The 16,797-nt window shown below is 37.8% G+C and overlaps 1 protein-coding gene across 15 annotated transcripts in view; it reads left to right on the plus strand.

Annotated features, from left to right (window-relative positions):
• The window catches only part of cacna1ab (calcium channel, voltage-dependent, P/Q type, alpha 1A subunit, b), a 197,698-nt gene that overhangs the window by 147,878 nt on the left and 33,023 nt on the right, over nt 1-16,797 (plus strand). For 10 of the 15 annotated variants that reach the window (XM_057843193.1, XM_057843204.1, XM_057843206.1 and 7 more), the window contains exons 39-41: nt 9,880-9,985; nt 12,025-12,132; nt 16,461-16,564. In XM_057843193.1, coding sequence (XP_057699176.1) covers nt 9,880-9,985; nt 12,025-12,132; nt 16,461-16,564 — 318 coding nt within the window. The remainder of the gene's footprint in view (nt 1-9,879; nt 9,986-12,024; nt 12,133-16,460; nt 16,565-16,797) is intronic. The other 5 variants (XM_057843196.1, XM_057843202.1, XM_057843195.1 and 2 more) reach the window with 1 other exon arrangement.

Genomic DNA, 16,797 nt, shown 5'->3' on the forward strand with positions numbered 1-16,797 from the left:
TATAAGACGGCCCTGATTATAAGACGACCCCCGCTTTTGAGTTTGAAAAAAGACTTTTTGAACACCAAATTAATTTTTATACAGAAAATAATAACAGTACATCTGAAAGAAATGATTATAACAATATATTTGAGAAAAAAAGCATGTTATTTTGCCTCATTCAAATCTTAATATGTCAACATTTAAATATGTAAACTAAAGAGCAATCACATTTGTAAATGAACGGCTTCTGGTTTTTGAAATGTAAATAAACCAATCTATTGTGATAAAACAACAAAATTGCAATAAATCACCATCAAAGTGAAACCTAACTGTAACTGCAGTCTTGAAACAAATCTGAATAAGGAAAAACTATAAAATAATGCAAACTGGTTAAACTTGAGAGTAGCTGAGATCTGTCATGACAGAACATCGCTTCAATGATATCTGGCGCCATCTAGCGCCATGAATGGGTATAACGTCTTGACCGTAAATATAAGACGACCCCCACTTTTTCAGTCTTATTTCAATGCAAAAAACACTGTCTTATATTCGGCCCAATATGGTAATTACAATAGTGCAGTGATTTTACAGTTTTTCTCAATTGCTTTGGTACGTTTCTCGGATCAGAATTGAAATTCTCAAAACTACTTGTTCAATCCTCACAACATGTCGCACTAGTAGCAAAACAACATGGATTACCTGCAAAAGCCAGTTTTCTGTGCAAAATACTTCATCTGTCTCTAAAAATTCAATTTCTGTGTCAATGAACTAGGGCTGTGAAATTTATCGCGTCAATGGGCGATAATTAATTTTTTTGAATTGATCACGTTAAAATATTTAACGCAATTAACGCATGCGAGGAACGACCCACTCACGCATTACCGCAAACAGCCTACAATGGGGCTGTTTAACTTATATACAGTGCTTAGAGACAGCATCAAGTGAGTGGAGTAGATACAAGCAATCAGTGCAACAGTGCTTTTAATTGACATCTCTCACACAATAACTATAAATAGTGTGGGAATCGACGTGGGGAAGAATGGTAAATGTTGATCTTTTTCTTATCACCATGTATTGCACACAATGCAAGAAGATATAGCATTTGCGGGCACCACACACAGTCATGGTTGCAACCATGCATGCATGGTTGCACCCATCATGCATTTGGGCAGAAGTTAAATCGCTACAGTATCATTTACTGAGAGCTCAACAAATACACTCGATGGCAATATTTAGTCACAATATACAAACTCACATTTATCCTTTAAGAATTACAAGTCTTTCTATCCGTGGATCCCTTTCACAGAAAGAATGTTAATAATGTTAATGCCATCCTGTGGATTTATTGTTATAATAAACAAATACAGTACTTATGTACGGTATGTTGAATGTAGTATATATCCGTCTTGTCTTATCTTTCCATTCCAACAATAATTTACAGAAAAATACAGCATATTTTAGAAATAGTTTGAATTGCGATGAATTACGATTAATTAATTTTTAAGCTGTGATTAACTCGATTAAAACATAGCCCTACAATGAACATTTCAGTGCAGTCAGAATGACAGTCAAAAAGACAGTCAAATTCCTTAGTCATGATTAATTAATTTTTAAGCTGTGATTAACTCGATTAAAACATAGCCCTACAATGAACATGTCAGTGCAGTCAGAATGACAGTCAAAAAGACAGTCAAATTCCTTAGTCATGCTTTTAATTGAACATTTACTCTGGTGGAGGGCTCTGATGATGAAGATGGTGTGCCTAAGTTTTGATGAAAATTGCAAGTTACCCCTTTGTGTGATTAAGACTGGACAAGATTCAGTTTACACTTTTACTGTTTTTACAACCTTACAGACCATGTCATTGCAACACAGAAAGCAAAAGACAGTAATGAGTATCCTAAAGAATATATAACATAAAATCCCCAAATTAGAAATGTGAACATAAGACAATCGGCACAACTTAACTTCAAATACTGTCAGGATTATTCACCCATTCTTTCTACACATCTTGACATTGCTCTCTGTTTGGCCACAAATTTTCACCCACATCACAACGGATGTCCTCTTTTGCGTTCAGCTTGGAGAGAATCTTCTTGAATGCTTTACCCAGCCTCTGCAGGCATCTGCTGTGATGTCACTGCATGCTGCAATTATGGCATCTATGAGAGTCATCTGATTGTGAGGCTGGCGATCATACACTTGCCATCTCCATTTGGAGAAAAATTATTCTATGGCATGGAGGAATGGGGAGTATAGTGGTAGGAACTTTACATTACCATTCCGTTGTGGGTTGCAAACCATTCCCTGATTATGTTGGTGTGGTGGAAATTCACATTGTCCCAAACTATTTCACATTTTGGCAGGTTAAAATGAGTTACATAAAATAAGTAATGAAAATGCTCAGAAATAAACACACACGTGTTGACTTATTCTGACAACTTGTTCATCTATTTTGCATGCAAAGGCTTATGCAATGAAATAATGACTAGATGTTGTGAGTGGTGAGACTATTCAATAGAGACCCATGATAATCCATTTTGACCATCATGGCAGATGCAACTGATAATGTAGGAAACAGCAGAGAATTGTGCAAAATCATTTGCATGGATGCACAAAAACATCAGCGCTTTTTTGATGTGCACTAGTGATACGATGTTGTGAGAACTGAACAAGTATTTTTGATAATTGCAAGTCTGATCTAAGAAACTTACCAAAGCAATTGAGAAAAACTGTAATGCAAACCGGTCATTGATACAATAAACTATAACACGAATAAGCCATTATAGAACTTTAACCTGATCAAAGTACACATGTAGGACTTTTAATTCAAATTTTTTAAATATCAGTCCTGTAAAAATGCATAGTTTTGAGTTTGAGAGGTCCATTACTACTATTTACCAGCCTTGGCCAGAATGTATACAGAATTGTGGATTCACACTACCACAAAAATGAGAACTGTAACCAGATCAAATTCACATGTAGGACATTTAGTTCATTTTCTAAATATTGGTCCAGTAAAAATGCAGTTTTGAGTATGTGAGCAGTCAGAGAGGCCCACGACTAAAATTCACCAGCCTAGGTCAGAACTTATTAAAAATTGTGGATTTACAGTGCGACAAAAATGAGAACTGTAACCTGAAAGGCATAGTTTTGAGTATGGGAGTAGTTAGAGAGGTCTACTACTAATATTCACCAGCTCTGGTCAGAATTCATTCAGATTTGTGGATTTACAGTGCCACAAAAAATGAGAAGTAACCTACCATCTACTAAAACGACCCATTGCTATGGGGAATCACATAATATTGTATAAAACATGGCAGCGCACATAATGCTCATGTTGATAGAGCTGTTTTAAGACCAGGCGACTTTATTTCCTTTATTAAATGACGACAATTATATATTTTTGAGTTTTGAGAGTGTTTTTAAGAGTTGGGATCAGTGCCACCACATGGAAGTCAACTGTCTTGCATTTAGGGTAATGCTTAGATTACGCAAGTACGCTAATTTTAATGTCCGGTCATTTGACCATGGGAACACGAATGTCCGCTGACTTTACCGCAGTCACCAATTCCTACGTATTTTTCAACTAATACTTATCTTTCCCGTGTACGTGTAAAATATGTAAGATCGCAGTTCACACATGTGTTGTGACACTAAACCTTACTTATTTTAGGAGTTAGGACCATTCCTTTTTCCCCTGACACTGGCCCATCGGCCCACCAGGGAAATCCTCGGTATCCCTGTTTGCCAGTCCGCCCTTGTTCGCCAGGCAGTCGTGTTCACACATGGGTACTGGGCCTGATACGAACTGCTGTGACGTTGATAGACAACAACAAAACAACAAAAACAGCGAAATGATCGTTTTCATTTCATGGTGGAAAAACTCCACTAGAGGGCACTCATGCTCCTTGTAACGGCTAATGTTTCATTTTCTAGTCGGAATTTGATATACAGTATATACTGTATATAATATTAGTTTATTTAGATGACGTGTCAAGAAAGAAAATATCATTGTTTATATACTCTAAGCACAATGTTACTCATGACTTGAGTATTCATTTCACCAAATACCTTTTCACTTGCACTTAAGTACATTATTTTGGATGACTACTTTTACTTGATTAATATCATTTTGAAGTGACACCACTGGTTTCACTTAAATACTGGAGTATTCATTACTTAAATACTCAAGTACTCATTACTACTTGAGTACGCATTACCTAAATTCTCAAGTACTCATTACTTTACAACCCGAGTACTTGTTACTTAAGTACTCAAGTTTTCATTACTTAAATATTCGAGTATTCATTACCTTACTATTCGAGTACTGGTTGCTTAAGTACTCGAGTGCATTACATAAATATTTGAGCACGCATTACTTTACTACTTGAGTACTCATTACTACTCAAATACTTGAGTACTCATTACTTAAATACTTGAGTACTCTACTCATTATTTAACTACTTGAGTACTCTTACTTGCTCGTTATTTAAGTACTTTGAGCACGGACACGCTACCCCGCAAATGTTTTCATTGTAAAGAAGACAGCCACAACACACGAGGTCCATTTCATGTGGATAATTATAAATCATCAACCTTCTCCATTTTGCCTCTAAGTATTGGAGTACCTGTTACTTTGTTACTTAATTACTCGAGTACTGGTTATTTCAGTACTCGAGTACTCATTACTTTGTTATCTAAGTACTCGAGTGCTCGTTACTTTACTTGTTACTTAATACTTGAGTACTAGTTACGAAAGTACTTGAGTACTCATTACTCAAGTACTCGTTACTCAGGTACTCTTTACTTAAGTAGTTTAGCATCGAGTCTTGGCACAGTCTAGAGCCCCCCCTTGAACCTATGAACCCATTCTTGTATGTCCACATTTTGAAGTTCAGCTATGTTGATTGCTTACAGCCGCATCTTTACTCTAATGACCGAAACTGGCATTTTAGAGATTTTATAATATATATATATATATATATATATATATATATATATTTTTTTTTTTTTTTTTTTTCATATACTGTATATACACAAAAAGTAATGTGTAATGAAAAAAGTTATGTCAATTAAACCTTTATCTACTGTACTTATATACATAATACATACACTGTACTGTTCTGTACCCCCATATTCTTGAAAACTGAATCTGGCCAATTTTTTTCCATCACCATCTTTCAGTTTTGTGTCTTCTTCCACTCGTCCGTCCTGACTTTATGGTGTTTTATCTCCTTTGATCCATCTGAGCACACTCCGTCCTCTTCTTTCCACTTTTCCTCTTACCCCGTGGCGTCCACTAAGTCGGCCATGGACAGCATTCAGGTTTTGTGGAGAGTTCTTAGTTCTGAAGTTCACAACTGTAGTTCAGAGGATATCAGAATTGTCCGAAAGCGTTTGCTGGTTTCTCAATTTGACTTCAGTGTCGTTAAGTCTCGTCTTGTTCTGTCTTTTTTTAGTCCTCCTCTCTTTCCAAACACATACATACACACGAACACACACTCACCTACACTTTCTTTATCAAGTTTTCGTATTGTCACAATGCTCTTTATCATCCTCACCCTTCGTCCCCTTATTATTTAAATCTGTGAGCGCATCTCATGACCCCCCCTCCTCTTGCCTTACAGTGCCACCACTTACTTGAATTCTTTCCTTTGTAATTTGATTTTCGTATTTTTTTTTACAAAAAAATACTCTTAAAAAAAACAAGTGTATTCTTTTTCTCTATATATATGTAATGTATATATATTTTTTCAATTGAATGATATTATAATATTATCCCATTTCATTTAAAAGAAATTAAACTTTACTATTTACCCAGGCAATTTTAAATCTTAAATTTACAATATGAAAATATATACAGTATAAATATAATAAGTGTATTTATTGGAAGGATAAAAAACAAAAACAAAAATGTTTGTCTTATAATATTACAACTTGCTCTCACAAGATTACAATTTCCCTGTATCAGAAATATATACAGTATATTTTTTAAATTGACAAATACAGTATTTCAACCTTTCCTTTACTCCTATACAAACAATCATAATACAATTTCCCATAGACTTCATAATATATTGTCGGGGCGCGGGGTCGATTAATAGGGGGCCTTCTCTGTCAAAGCTCACCGGGTGGAAACACAGACAAAGAGCTTTTTCTGTTGAAAATTCTTGTGAATAAATGCTTAAATCCCTGAATACTTTATAGATATGGACGTTTAACAGTCTCGATTCTTGGTTCAAAGCAAAAAACGGGCAGTTAGCATTTAGTTTACATAAATATGTGCAAATACGTGAAAAAATGTGCTGCTATCCTTTAACCTGCTGTGGCGCCGCCATATCACCACAGAGAGCTTTTCACGTTGAAAATTCTTGTGTATAAATGCGTAAATCCCGGAATTCATAATAGATATGGACGTAAAACAGTCTTGATTCTTTGTTAAAAAAAGCAAAGAACCAGGCAGTTAGCATTTTTTTACGTAAATATGTCGAATGTGCTGCTAGTCTTTAAGCCAATGTGGCGCTGCCTTATCACCACAAACAGCTTTTTACGTTGAAAATGCTTGTGGGTAAATGCTTAAGTCCCTGAATTTTTTATAGATATGAACGTAAAGCAGTCTCGATTCTTGGTCAAAAGCTAAAAAAAAAACGGGCAGTTAGCATTTATTTACGTAAATATTGCGAATTATGACGCCAATGCCGTATCGGTTGATTTCCTTCATTGACTTTTTTCAAATGCATGCATGGTACGAAAAATACAATAATTACCTTTAATCCTCGAACAAATCACTCCTGAGACAATCCTTCCTGTTTGTATGCCGTACAGCTTTCGTACTTCTTCAACCTAAATCCGGTGTTGGATCGCTGCATGTGTTTGAGAATAACTGCGACCGACTTCGACCAACTGACGTGGAGTGTGGGACGGCCCCCTACTTGAAGGCATGGCGCAGTGTCTGGGGAAGGTGTCCCGTCACTATCGTTATGAAGTCTATGAATCTCCTCAAGTAGAACAATACTCATTAATTCTCATAGGAAAAATTTCCTAATTTCTCTTAAGAAAAAAAAAAAAATTTGTTTCTAGCCTTTTTTCTAAAAAGAATATTTTATTTGAAAGAAATTCAAGCATTTTCTTGATCAAAGACCTATTTTCATTGGGCAAACTTTGACTTGTGCATTTATAATTCACGTAATTTTCAAGTATCTCACAAATACCTTATTCTTATACTAGAATTTAGTCTTTGTTCCACCTTTTTAGATGAAAAACAAACGTTATTTTTCATTAATTTACAACTTTTGATAAAAAAAATAAAAAATACAGGACTTATTCAAACTTTTTTCTAAATTTTTATTCCCCAAAAACTGTAATCTTATATTATTACAACTTTTTTTTTTTTAACAAAAACTGCACATTCTTCTTATTAATCACGCATAAAAAATACAAATTAAAAAAAAAAAAAAAGAAAATATCACTTTTATTCGAAAACAACCATGATCTCATCCTCATAATTTATATTTATTTCCTCTGGAAAACAAATTATAATTCCCCAAAAATTACAAATATTTATCTTGAATAAACAACTTTAACTCTTTAAAATTGAAACATTTCTGGTTGAATTTTGGTTACTTTTCAGTGTGGCCTTACAAGTACTCCTTCGCCAATACTTCATATCGATTGACATGATAATGCAGTGAACGTGTCCTTGGATGGCGTAAATGAAAAACACAACGAACATCAAATCATGTCTATGATTTTTCACGTGTTTTTGTTGTCTTCTTTTACGGGTTTACCACAGTACTAATGCTTTTATTTCCTACTCTGACACCCCCTTTTTCGAGACACTGCACCCGTATAGCATTGAGAGAGATCTTGACTTCCCGTCCTGTTGGAAGAAGGAAAACAAAATTGGACTTCACAAAACACTCATTCAATTGGAGTAGGATCAATCATTTTCAGATTGAGGATACTCTCTTTGCGCGGATGCTCGGCTGCTTGTGCTGTCTGTGGAATGGGGTGGGGGTTGGGTGGCACCGGGCAGTGGTTTAAAAGGGACGTTGCATGCTCTGTAGGGTGGTCCACCAGGGGGTGTTGCATGCACGCTTGATGTTGGCCGATGCTCGCCGCCGCCTGCCTGGAGCATGCCCACAAAACCAACCGTCATCTGTGCTTGCCATGTGCGTGCCCAACGCTCATGTTCGGAGGTAAACCTGATGGATGTGACGCCCACCGGTCCAGATAGCAACCGCTCGCAAGCTGCCCTCCTGGCTGGCTTGTGTGGTTCTATCCAATGGGTCCTCCATCGGATTTACCTGATATATGCAGGGAACCTCCTGACTGGTAGGGGGAGCTCTATAGATCATGCCTATGTTACTTTAAAAAAAATAATAATAATGAAGCTGTCTCCTGAAAAAAAGCACTAGTGATACAGTTTTGTTTTGTTTTGTTTTTTTTGTTGGACTGCAATTAAGCTTTAACTTAATTGAAGTCTTTGCAGATGATTGTGTGTAAGTGTACCTTTGTTACATATATTGTATACATACTCTCTTGGTGTGGCACAGCATAGATGTGTGAATGTGCCAACGCATTCACACATTTTGGGAACATGGGCACAGGTTGGGTAGGAGGCCAGTTTGGCCCCTTGATTGCTCCTCCTGGTGGTTCCGGGCTCTGGTGGTCGTTTAGCAGAAAAAAGCCCCTCCAATACCCCCTCTAAAAATATGACTTTGATCTCCTAATATCATGTTTTTGATGTCACTCCAAAAAAGAATATGGTGAAATAAAATACACAGATTTGACCTTGTTCTGGATAATAGATGTCACTTCTTCATTATTGAGGATGGGCAGCGTTTTGTCTTAAAAAGGAGACTTCATTTCCATATTTTGACTTTTATTTTTTTCTCAGAATTAAAAAAAACTTTTGACTTTTTTTCTTGTCTCTAATTTTATTAGGTTCTTTCGAAATTAAGGATTTTCATATTTTAAAAATGCCACGATTTTGTTAAATGCTTTTCTAGAAAACATTTACAGGATTTTGCCCACTACAAAGCACATCAGAGTATAAGGCGGACCTTTAGTAAATGGCCTATTTTAAAGCTGTTTTCATATACAGGGCGCACAACATTACAAGGCCCAGTACTAGTAGTAGTAGTCGTTGGGGTTGTGTTATGCATCCACTAGATGGAGCTACACTATAAGAATGTCATGTCATGATTAACCAATAATAATACATAAATAAGGCTCATCGGATTGTAAGGGGAACTTTCAGTTTTTGAGAAAATTGGAGGCTTTTAGTGTGGAAAATACGCTATTCATTCTCGTAATGTACTCATGTTATGACTTCTTTTACAGAAAAATCTATATTTCTAACAACAACAAAAAAAACAATATTTACTTAAAACACATTTTATCGAGGGGGAATAAAATCTAATTATAATCATGAATCTTCCTTTAGCAAAATCATTCTTTTGATATGATTTTTCATCAAGAAAAAAATAATGCTTTTGTCACTTTTGTATGAATACTTCTTATCTTAAAAAGAAGAAATACTGAGAGAAATTGTATTTAAAATCCCAGTACAGTAGCATGATTTCTTCTGTCAAGTATCACTGACACATCAGGAGACGCAAGTGGCCCACTGAGTCAACGTTCTACCTCCCGCTAAACGCTGTCTCATTTGCCAGCGCATCCACCAGTGACATTTAAGCAGACTCCAAATCAAATTGGCTGTATCGTCACGATCCCGCCCTTTTCTTGGTTGTTGTCTATGGAGCTCTCTCAACCGCAACCCCCTCGAGTCCCTTACCGCCCCTGTCCCTCCACGGAGGTTCGGGTGCAGCTGTGGAGCAGGGAAGACACGTTTGCATTCTTACGTTCTCCGTGCCGACTGACTCTCCGCAGAGGCTGCTTCGTATGGACCTGCCCGTGGCCGACGACAATACGGTCCACTTCAACTCCACGCTAATGGCGCTCATCCGGACAGCCCTGGATATCAAGATCGCCAAGGGTAAGGGTACGAGCGCAAAGTCATGTTATTTGGTCATGACCATTGGCCGAATTTAAACTGCAGGTCTACCTGCACAAGTTATAATGGGAATATTTTGGTGAACTTCCTCACTGACTTGCTCTTTAACCCATTGGAAAACCTATGGGTGATTCAACTGAACAATTATTTATGTATTTATTTTTTATCTTTTATGACAATATTCTTACAATAATGTGACTGTTTGTTTTGACAAATTAGTTTACATTTTTGCTACATTATGACTTTTTTCTTTATAAATGTCAATAATATACAGTGGTATGAAAAAGTATCTGAACCTTTTGGAATTTCTCACAATTCTGCATAAAATCACCGTCAAATGTGATCTGAGCTTGGTCAAAACCACACAGATGAAAACACAGTGTCTGCTTTAACTAAAACCACCCAAACATTTATAGGTTTTCATATTTAAATGAGGATAGCATGCAAACAATGACAGAAGGGGGAAAATAGGTAAGTGAACCTTCTGCCTAAGGGAAATTAAAGAGCAATTGAAACAAATTTTTACCAAACAATTTAAGTCAGTTGTGTGCCCAATCACTGATGAGTGGTTTAAAGCAGCCCTGCCCACTAAAAAACACACACCTGGTTCGAATTGTCTTGATGAGAAGCATTGTCTGATGTGCATGATGGCTCGGTCAAAAGAGCTGTCGGGAGACCTACAATCAAGGATTGTTGATTTGTACTATATAAAGCTGGGAAAGGAAATAAAATCATCTCTAAAAGTCTGGATGTTCATCAATCGGCAGTCAGAGAAGTTGTCTACAAATGGAGAGAGTTTGGCATTGTTGCTTCTCTCCCAAGGAGTGGCCGTCTACCAAAGATGACGCCAAGAGTTCAGCGCAGAATACTCAGAGAGGTAAAAGAGAACCTTAGAATGTCAGCTGTAGACTTACAGAAATCACTGACACTGTCCAATATCTCTGTGCATCAACTATATGTAAAACTATGGCCAAGAATGGTGTTCATTGGAGGACTCCACGGAGGAAGCAAATGCTGTCTAAAAAAAAAACATTGTTGCTCGTTTAATGTTCGCAAAAAGGCACTTGGACACTCCACAGAGGTTTTGGCAAAATATTTTGTGGACTGACGAAACCGAAGTTGAATTGTCTGGGAGTAACACAAAACGTCATGTGTGGAGGAAAAATGGAACAGGTCACCAACATCAACACCTCATCCCCACTGTGAAGCATGGTGGAGGAATCATCATGATTTGGGGCTGTTTTTCTTCCGCAGGGCCTGGACAACTTGCAATCATTAATGGAAGAATGAATTCAAAAGTTCATCAGGATGTTTTGCAGGAAAACCTGAGGCCGTCTGTCAGACAGTTGAAGCTAAAAATATGGATGGATGCTGCAACAAGACAATGATCCAAAACACAAAAGTAAATCAACTTCAGAATGGTTTCAGAAGTCAAAGGCCAGACTTGAACCCCTTTGAGATGCTGTGGCATGACCTAAAGACAGCGATTCATGCCAGACATTCCAGGAATCTGACTGACTACAGCAGTTTTGTAGAGAACAATGGGCCAAGGTTAGTACTGATCGATATGCCAGACTGATCTGCTGCGACAAGAAGCGTCTGGTTGAAGTTATTGCTGCCAAAGGGGGGGCACAAAATATTAAATGTGATTGTTCACTTTCTCATTTTTCCCCCTTCTGTCATTGTTTGCATACTATCCTCGTTAAAATATGAAAACCTATAATGTTTGGGTGGTTTTAGTTAAAGCAGACACAGTTTTTTCATCTGTGTGATTTTGACAAAGATCAGATCACATTTGATGGTGATTTTATGCAGAAATGTGAGAAATTCCAAAAGATTCAGATACTTTTTACATACAACTGTACTTCAAGATGTGTGAAAGAAAAAATGCTTAGTAGTCTAACAGTTATTATTATTTTGGGTGAAAGGTTGGCTCTGTGATGCTTGTGTGCTTGACTTTCTTTATTATAAAAACATTTTTTTTGTCTTAAATGCACAAAATATCAATGAAACCCTCTCAGGCGGTGCAGACAAGCAGCAAATGGATGCCGAGCTACGTAAGGAGATGATGGCCATTTGGCCTAACCTGTCGCAGAAGACATTGGACTTGCTGGTCACGCCTCACAAGGGTAAGTTACAGGGGAAACTACCACTTAGTTTTTTGGTGGTAGCAGTGGTAGTAATTGTGTGATCACCAACTCACCAAGAGTACAGCTTTTACCAGTCAGTCACTGCTTTGCATCCCCTGATCAGGCTAGTGTATATATGATAAATAACACAAGAACATTAAATGCACATATTCACACAAATTTTGGGGGATCGATAGGTTAACACAGGGGTGTCCAAACCGGTCCTCGAGTGCCACTGTGGGTCCTGGTTTTAGGTCCTACCGTTTAACCAATGAGGTTTCTGCTAAAACAAGCAGCACCATACTACAATCAACTGATTACACTTGAAGATACCAGATTGGTGCAAAGGTGTTGTCCTGTTTTGTTGGAAAGAAATCCAGCACCCACTGCCGCCCGATGTGGAATAGTTTGGGGACCCATGGGTTAACATTAACCGAAAGTCAACAGTGAATCAACTAGTAGAATATTGCAAGTTAGTAATGCTCCATTGAAAATTAGGGGGCAAAATCAGTCCTTCGAAACCATTCAGCAATATGAAATTACGTAAGAGCCGGCAGAAAAAAAGTCTCAAGAATCTGATAGAACTGATGAAGAAATCAGCCATTTCAGTTTGAGGCAGTCTTTTTAGGCTGTTTCTTGTTAAACAACCACAAGCGAGTCCGTCCAAATGACGAAGCATGTGTCCAAGATAGATGGGTGACGCTACTGTATATTGCAAAGCTTTTTTGACTATACCATCTAAGCTGCAAACCTACTTGGGAAATTGCCTACATGAGCTCCACTCAGAAGCAGGTGTAGTTGACAGATGGCATATAAATCATCACAAGAAACAAAGCTTACATTGTAAACACTTGTGTACAATCTCACATACAATAAGACATATACAGTGATCCCTCCTTCTTGTCGGTTAATGGGGACCAGAACCCCCCGCGAAAATTAAAAAAACAGCTAAATTAAGTTTATTAACAGTACCTGCTTACTGCGTACATGCATGGGGGAACTTGGCACACCTCCTGGATGTCCTGTAGATCCACTCAAGGGTGAAGAGAACATGTGATGCTTCGTTTGCGGGTGAAGAAAAAGTTAAAATTTCCCCAGAGATGTTGTAGGTCTGTAGCAGGCTTTTAGTGCTCTCAAAGCAGGTAAAAATGGTGAGAAATAAGGCCGTATATCCCCTCGGAGCTCCTGAAGGTGTTTGTGGTGTGGAGTGAGTGCTCCATTTTCGTTTTTTTTTTTTATTATTATTAATTTATTTTTTTATGTTAAAATTTACCCAGAGGTTGTGGAGGTTTGTAGCGGGCTTTGGGTGCTCTCAAAGTGGGTAAAACGGCGAAAGGTTCAGCTGAAAATGACCCTGTTATCCTCTTGTTAAAATTCCCCTGTGAAACTGGCGATAGAACAGGGTAAGAGGCTAGGCAAGGCTGCTATGTGTGCAGCCAGTCAGCTCATGAGATAAATCCACTCTAATTTGTTTTATGGTTTGTCAATCAACATAGGGGAGGCTGCGATGATACGCAGCCAATCAGCTCAAGCGATAAGGCCACTTTTATTGGTGGACTCGTCTGTCGATCATAAATATTGAGGCTGCGATAGTGCATAGTCAATCAGCTCATGGGATGAAGACACTCTTATTGGCGGTCTCATCAGTTGGAGAGGCTGCAAAGGTGCTCATTGGTGCTCTAATGTTTCAATCTGGCAGCAGGAACCAATCACACGCCTTGTATGAGTGCCCAAGGATATGTACAAAGCCCCGGAGTCATGTCTGCCTTGGTGCAAAACAATGTCTCCTGCGCCTCAAAATGAAACAATGTGTATTATTTCTTTTTTTCTTTTTTTGATGAATACTTTATAAAACCCTGCAATGCACTGAATCCGCGAAACGAATGGCGAAGTCGCGAGGGATCACTGTATGTGCATTCTATCCTGCCATCAGGGGGTGCCAACTATAGAAGAATCTCTATAGGAGTCTTTTCACTACAGGAAGAAATGTGAAAACAAGAAAATACTGTTGGATAGGAAAGGATTAGCAGGAATAAAAAGTGAATGTACAGTGACCATGCATGTTTAGTATGGACTGCCTTTATGAATGAATGCATGGAAAGTATAATGTAAACAAATATGTTACTTTGGTGCTTCTGGTTTCGTAGCCACGCCACTGTGAAGAAAAAAAGCCCAAAATCAGGCTTGATATTTTTCAGATTTTATATGTTGTAAATGTCGTAGTACAAACTGTGGCTTGGTTCCCCATCCACAGTTTTTAACAAAACTAAGTTCCTGACCTCGAGGTGTCTGTTGTGTTTGGCAGTGAGGTGGCTACGTTATCCTGTCTGGAAGCATGATCATTAGGTATTGGGATAGTGACAGTTTATTGGAGTATTGAGAAAAATCAACAATAGCATCTGCCTGTGAAAAGACCAAAGGCTTTATTGACAAGTGTACTGTGTTGTATAAATGTATCTGGATGTTGCGTACCAGAGGATGAGATCACTTCTTTTTCGCGTAATGAGCCACTCAGACAACACTAACCACTAAAACTGACACAATCCCTGTTCTAACCGATAAACCTTCTTATCTAAACATGAACCCCTAGCAATCTAACTCTGATCCTAGCCTTGACAACAAAGCTACCTCTTAATGCCACCTTTAAACCATAACCATTACAATAACTCTAAAACCTAACTACACATCAAAGTACTATAAACTATATCCCATAATCCACCAAACGACATCCTACCCATAACCAGTTTTTAACGTTATAATCCTAACCCAGTCTATAAAACAAATTCACCAGCCCTAGCAAACCCTGAACCTGCTTCCATACACCTAGAGTATAATGGCGGAAAACACAGACAAGTTTCTGATCTTGCACCCCTCTTTAAAATAAACTGCTGTAATTAAAGCCAAAAGAACTGTTGTGTTTGATAGAACAATATTTCTATATGCTGCCATAGCAGATTCATGGCGCATTAAGCCCCCAAACTTTTTTTAATTTGTCAGTTTTACCCTGGAAAACCCCATTTACAGACATCGCGCAACCGCTTTTGTTTCAACCCAGACATAAAAATAAGGCAAGTAATTATATTTATTATTCAAAACGTATGTTATTTTTAGCTTAGAATCATTAATTGATGTCTAATATTTCGTTTAAAAAAAAAAAAACGACTTAGAAAAATTATTCACTCGCATATTTTAAACTTTTAAACAAATTACGTCACAATGAAAAAGATTAATGTCTGTAAATAAGTCACAGATATCTACCTCATAACTATCACTTAATTGTATTTTTTTTTTGTTACAGTCGCATTTTCCCCGATATGTTAGATGATAAATAATCGATCCAGACAAAGAAAATCGGAAGAAAAAAAAACGTTTTTAAAAAGGTAAATATATGAAAAAGAACATCTCGACCACTCCTTGATGTCTGTGATTTCTGCATCGCAACCACTGTTAGATGACCATGTTTCACCCATAAAATCCCCCCAAATCCGGCTTTGACCATTCACAGCTGTGTCTTGACACTCGGTGACACAAGCTACATGGAGTTTTTGGATCAAAAAGTGGTAAGTACGTGATAATATCTTGTTAAAATCATGGCGTCTTTAATTCTGCTCTGGCGTGCTCTCACCTCCAGTTAGGATTTTGCTGTTTAAAAATAGTTTTTTTTTTTTTTTTTTAAATGCCCGCCTGTTCAAAATTTTTCTTCCCCCTGAAAATTGAGATTTTAAGCTTTCCAATGATGTATCACACATGCATACAGGACAATTTTGAAATCTGGCCAAATTGGGGGTCTCTGAGCAGAACTTCAAGTCACTTGAGTGTTTTCCACCATAACCATAACTGAATGACCTGACCCAACCCATAAACCTAATGCTTAATAACCCAAACCTAAGTACATCACAACCACTAACACTTTAACGTAAAGGCCTAACCTGTACCCATAAAAATTGTCAATTGGCAAAATTGTCACAAAGGCTTTTACCCCACCAGAGTCCAATTCAAGACCACCTCACTTTATCTGGGGGGGGGGGGGGGCTGGATATACATAAAGTGATGGGGGAAAAACCTTGATAAACATAGTGTTTGTTTATCAAACGTTACAAAAGGAGTTTCATTTTTTTTTTCTGTCTTGGTCTGAAATTTTTTTTTTTTTAAATGGCAAAAAAGTCCAAAGGTGGCGATGAAACAGAATTGTTCTCATAGTCTGGTGCAACATTCTTGGTGAACTTGTGACATGTGTCTCGTCCCCCAAATCCCCCACCATCCTCTCACGGCGCAGGGTCCCATCTCGCTCGGGTCTAATCTTCCAGGGTAACTTGTCATTTTCTCAGCAGCCACAGACTTGACGGTGGGCAAAATCTACGCTGCCATGATGATCATGGAATACTACCGACAAAGCAAGAGCAAAAAGCTTCAAGACATGAGGGAGGAACAGGTAGAGCGGATCTCAACGATAGTTCCTGGCGGGTTTTCCAAGCGAAGTCAATGGACGGAGTTCTATGTTGTTTTTCCTCCAAAATATCGATGACATGATGATCTCCTTTTCGGAGTCCTCTCTACATTGTCTAGCATCGTGTAACTAAACCTTGACCGGCATGTTCATTTTGAAGCTTTGGGCCATTAACTGATAGCTGTTGGCAATAGGTGTGGGACTCACAAAAAAAGGCA

This window comes from Corythoichthys intestinalis, chromosome 8 (genome assembly GCF_030265065.1).
Source record: "Corythoichthys intestinalis isolate RoL2023-P3 chromosome 8, ASM3026506v1, whole genome shotgun sequence".
Lineage (NCBI taxonomy): Eukaryota > Metazoa > Chordata > Actinopteri > Syngnathiformes > Syngnathidae > Corythoichthys > Corythoichthys intestinalis.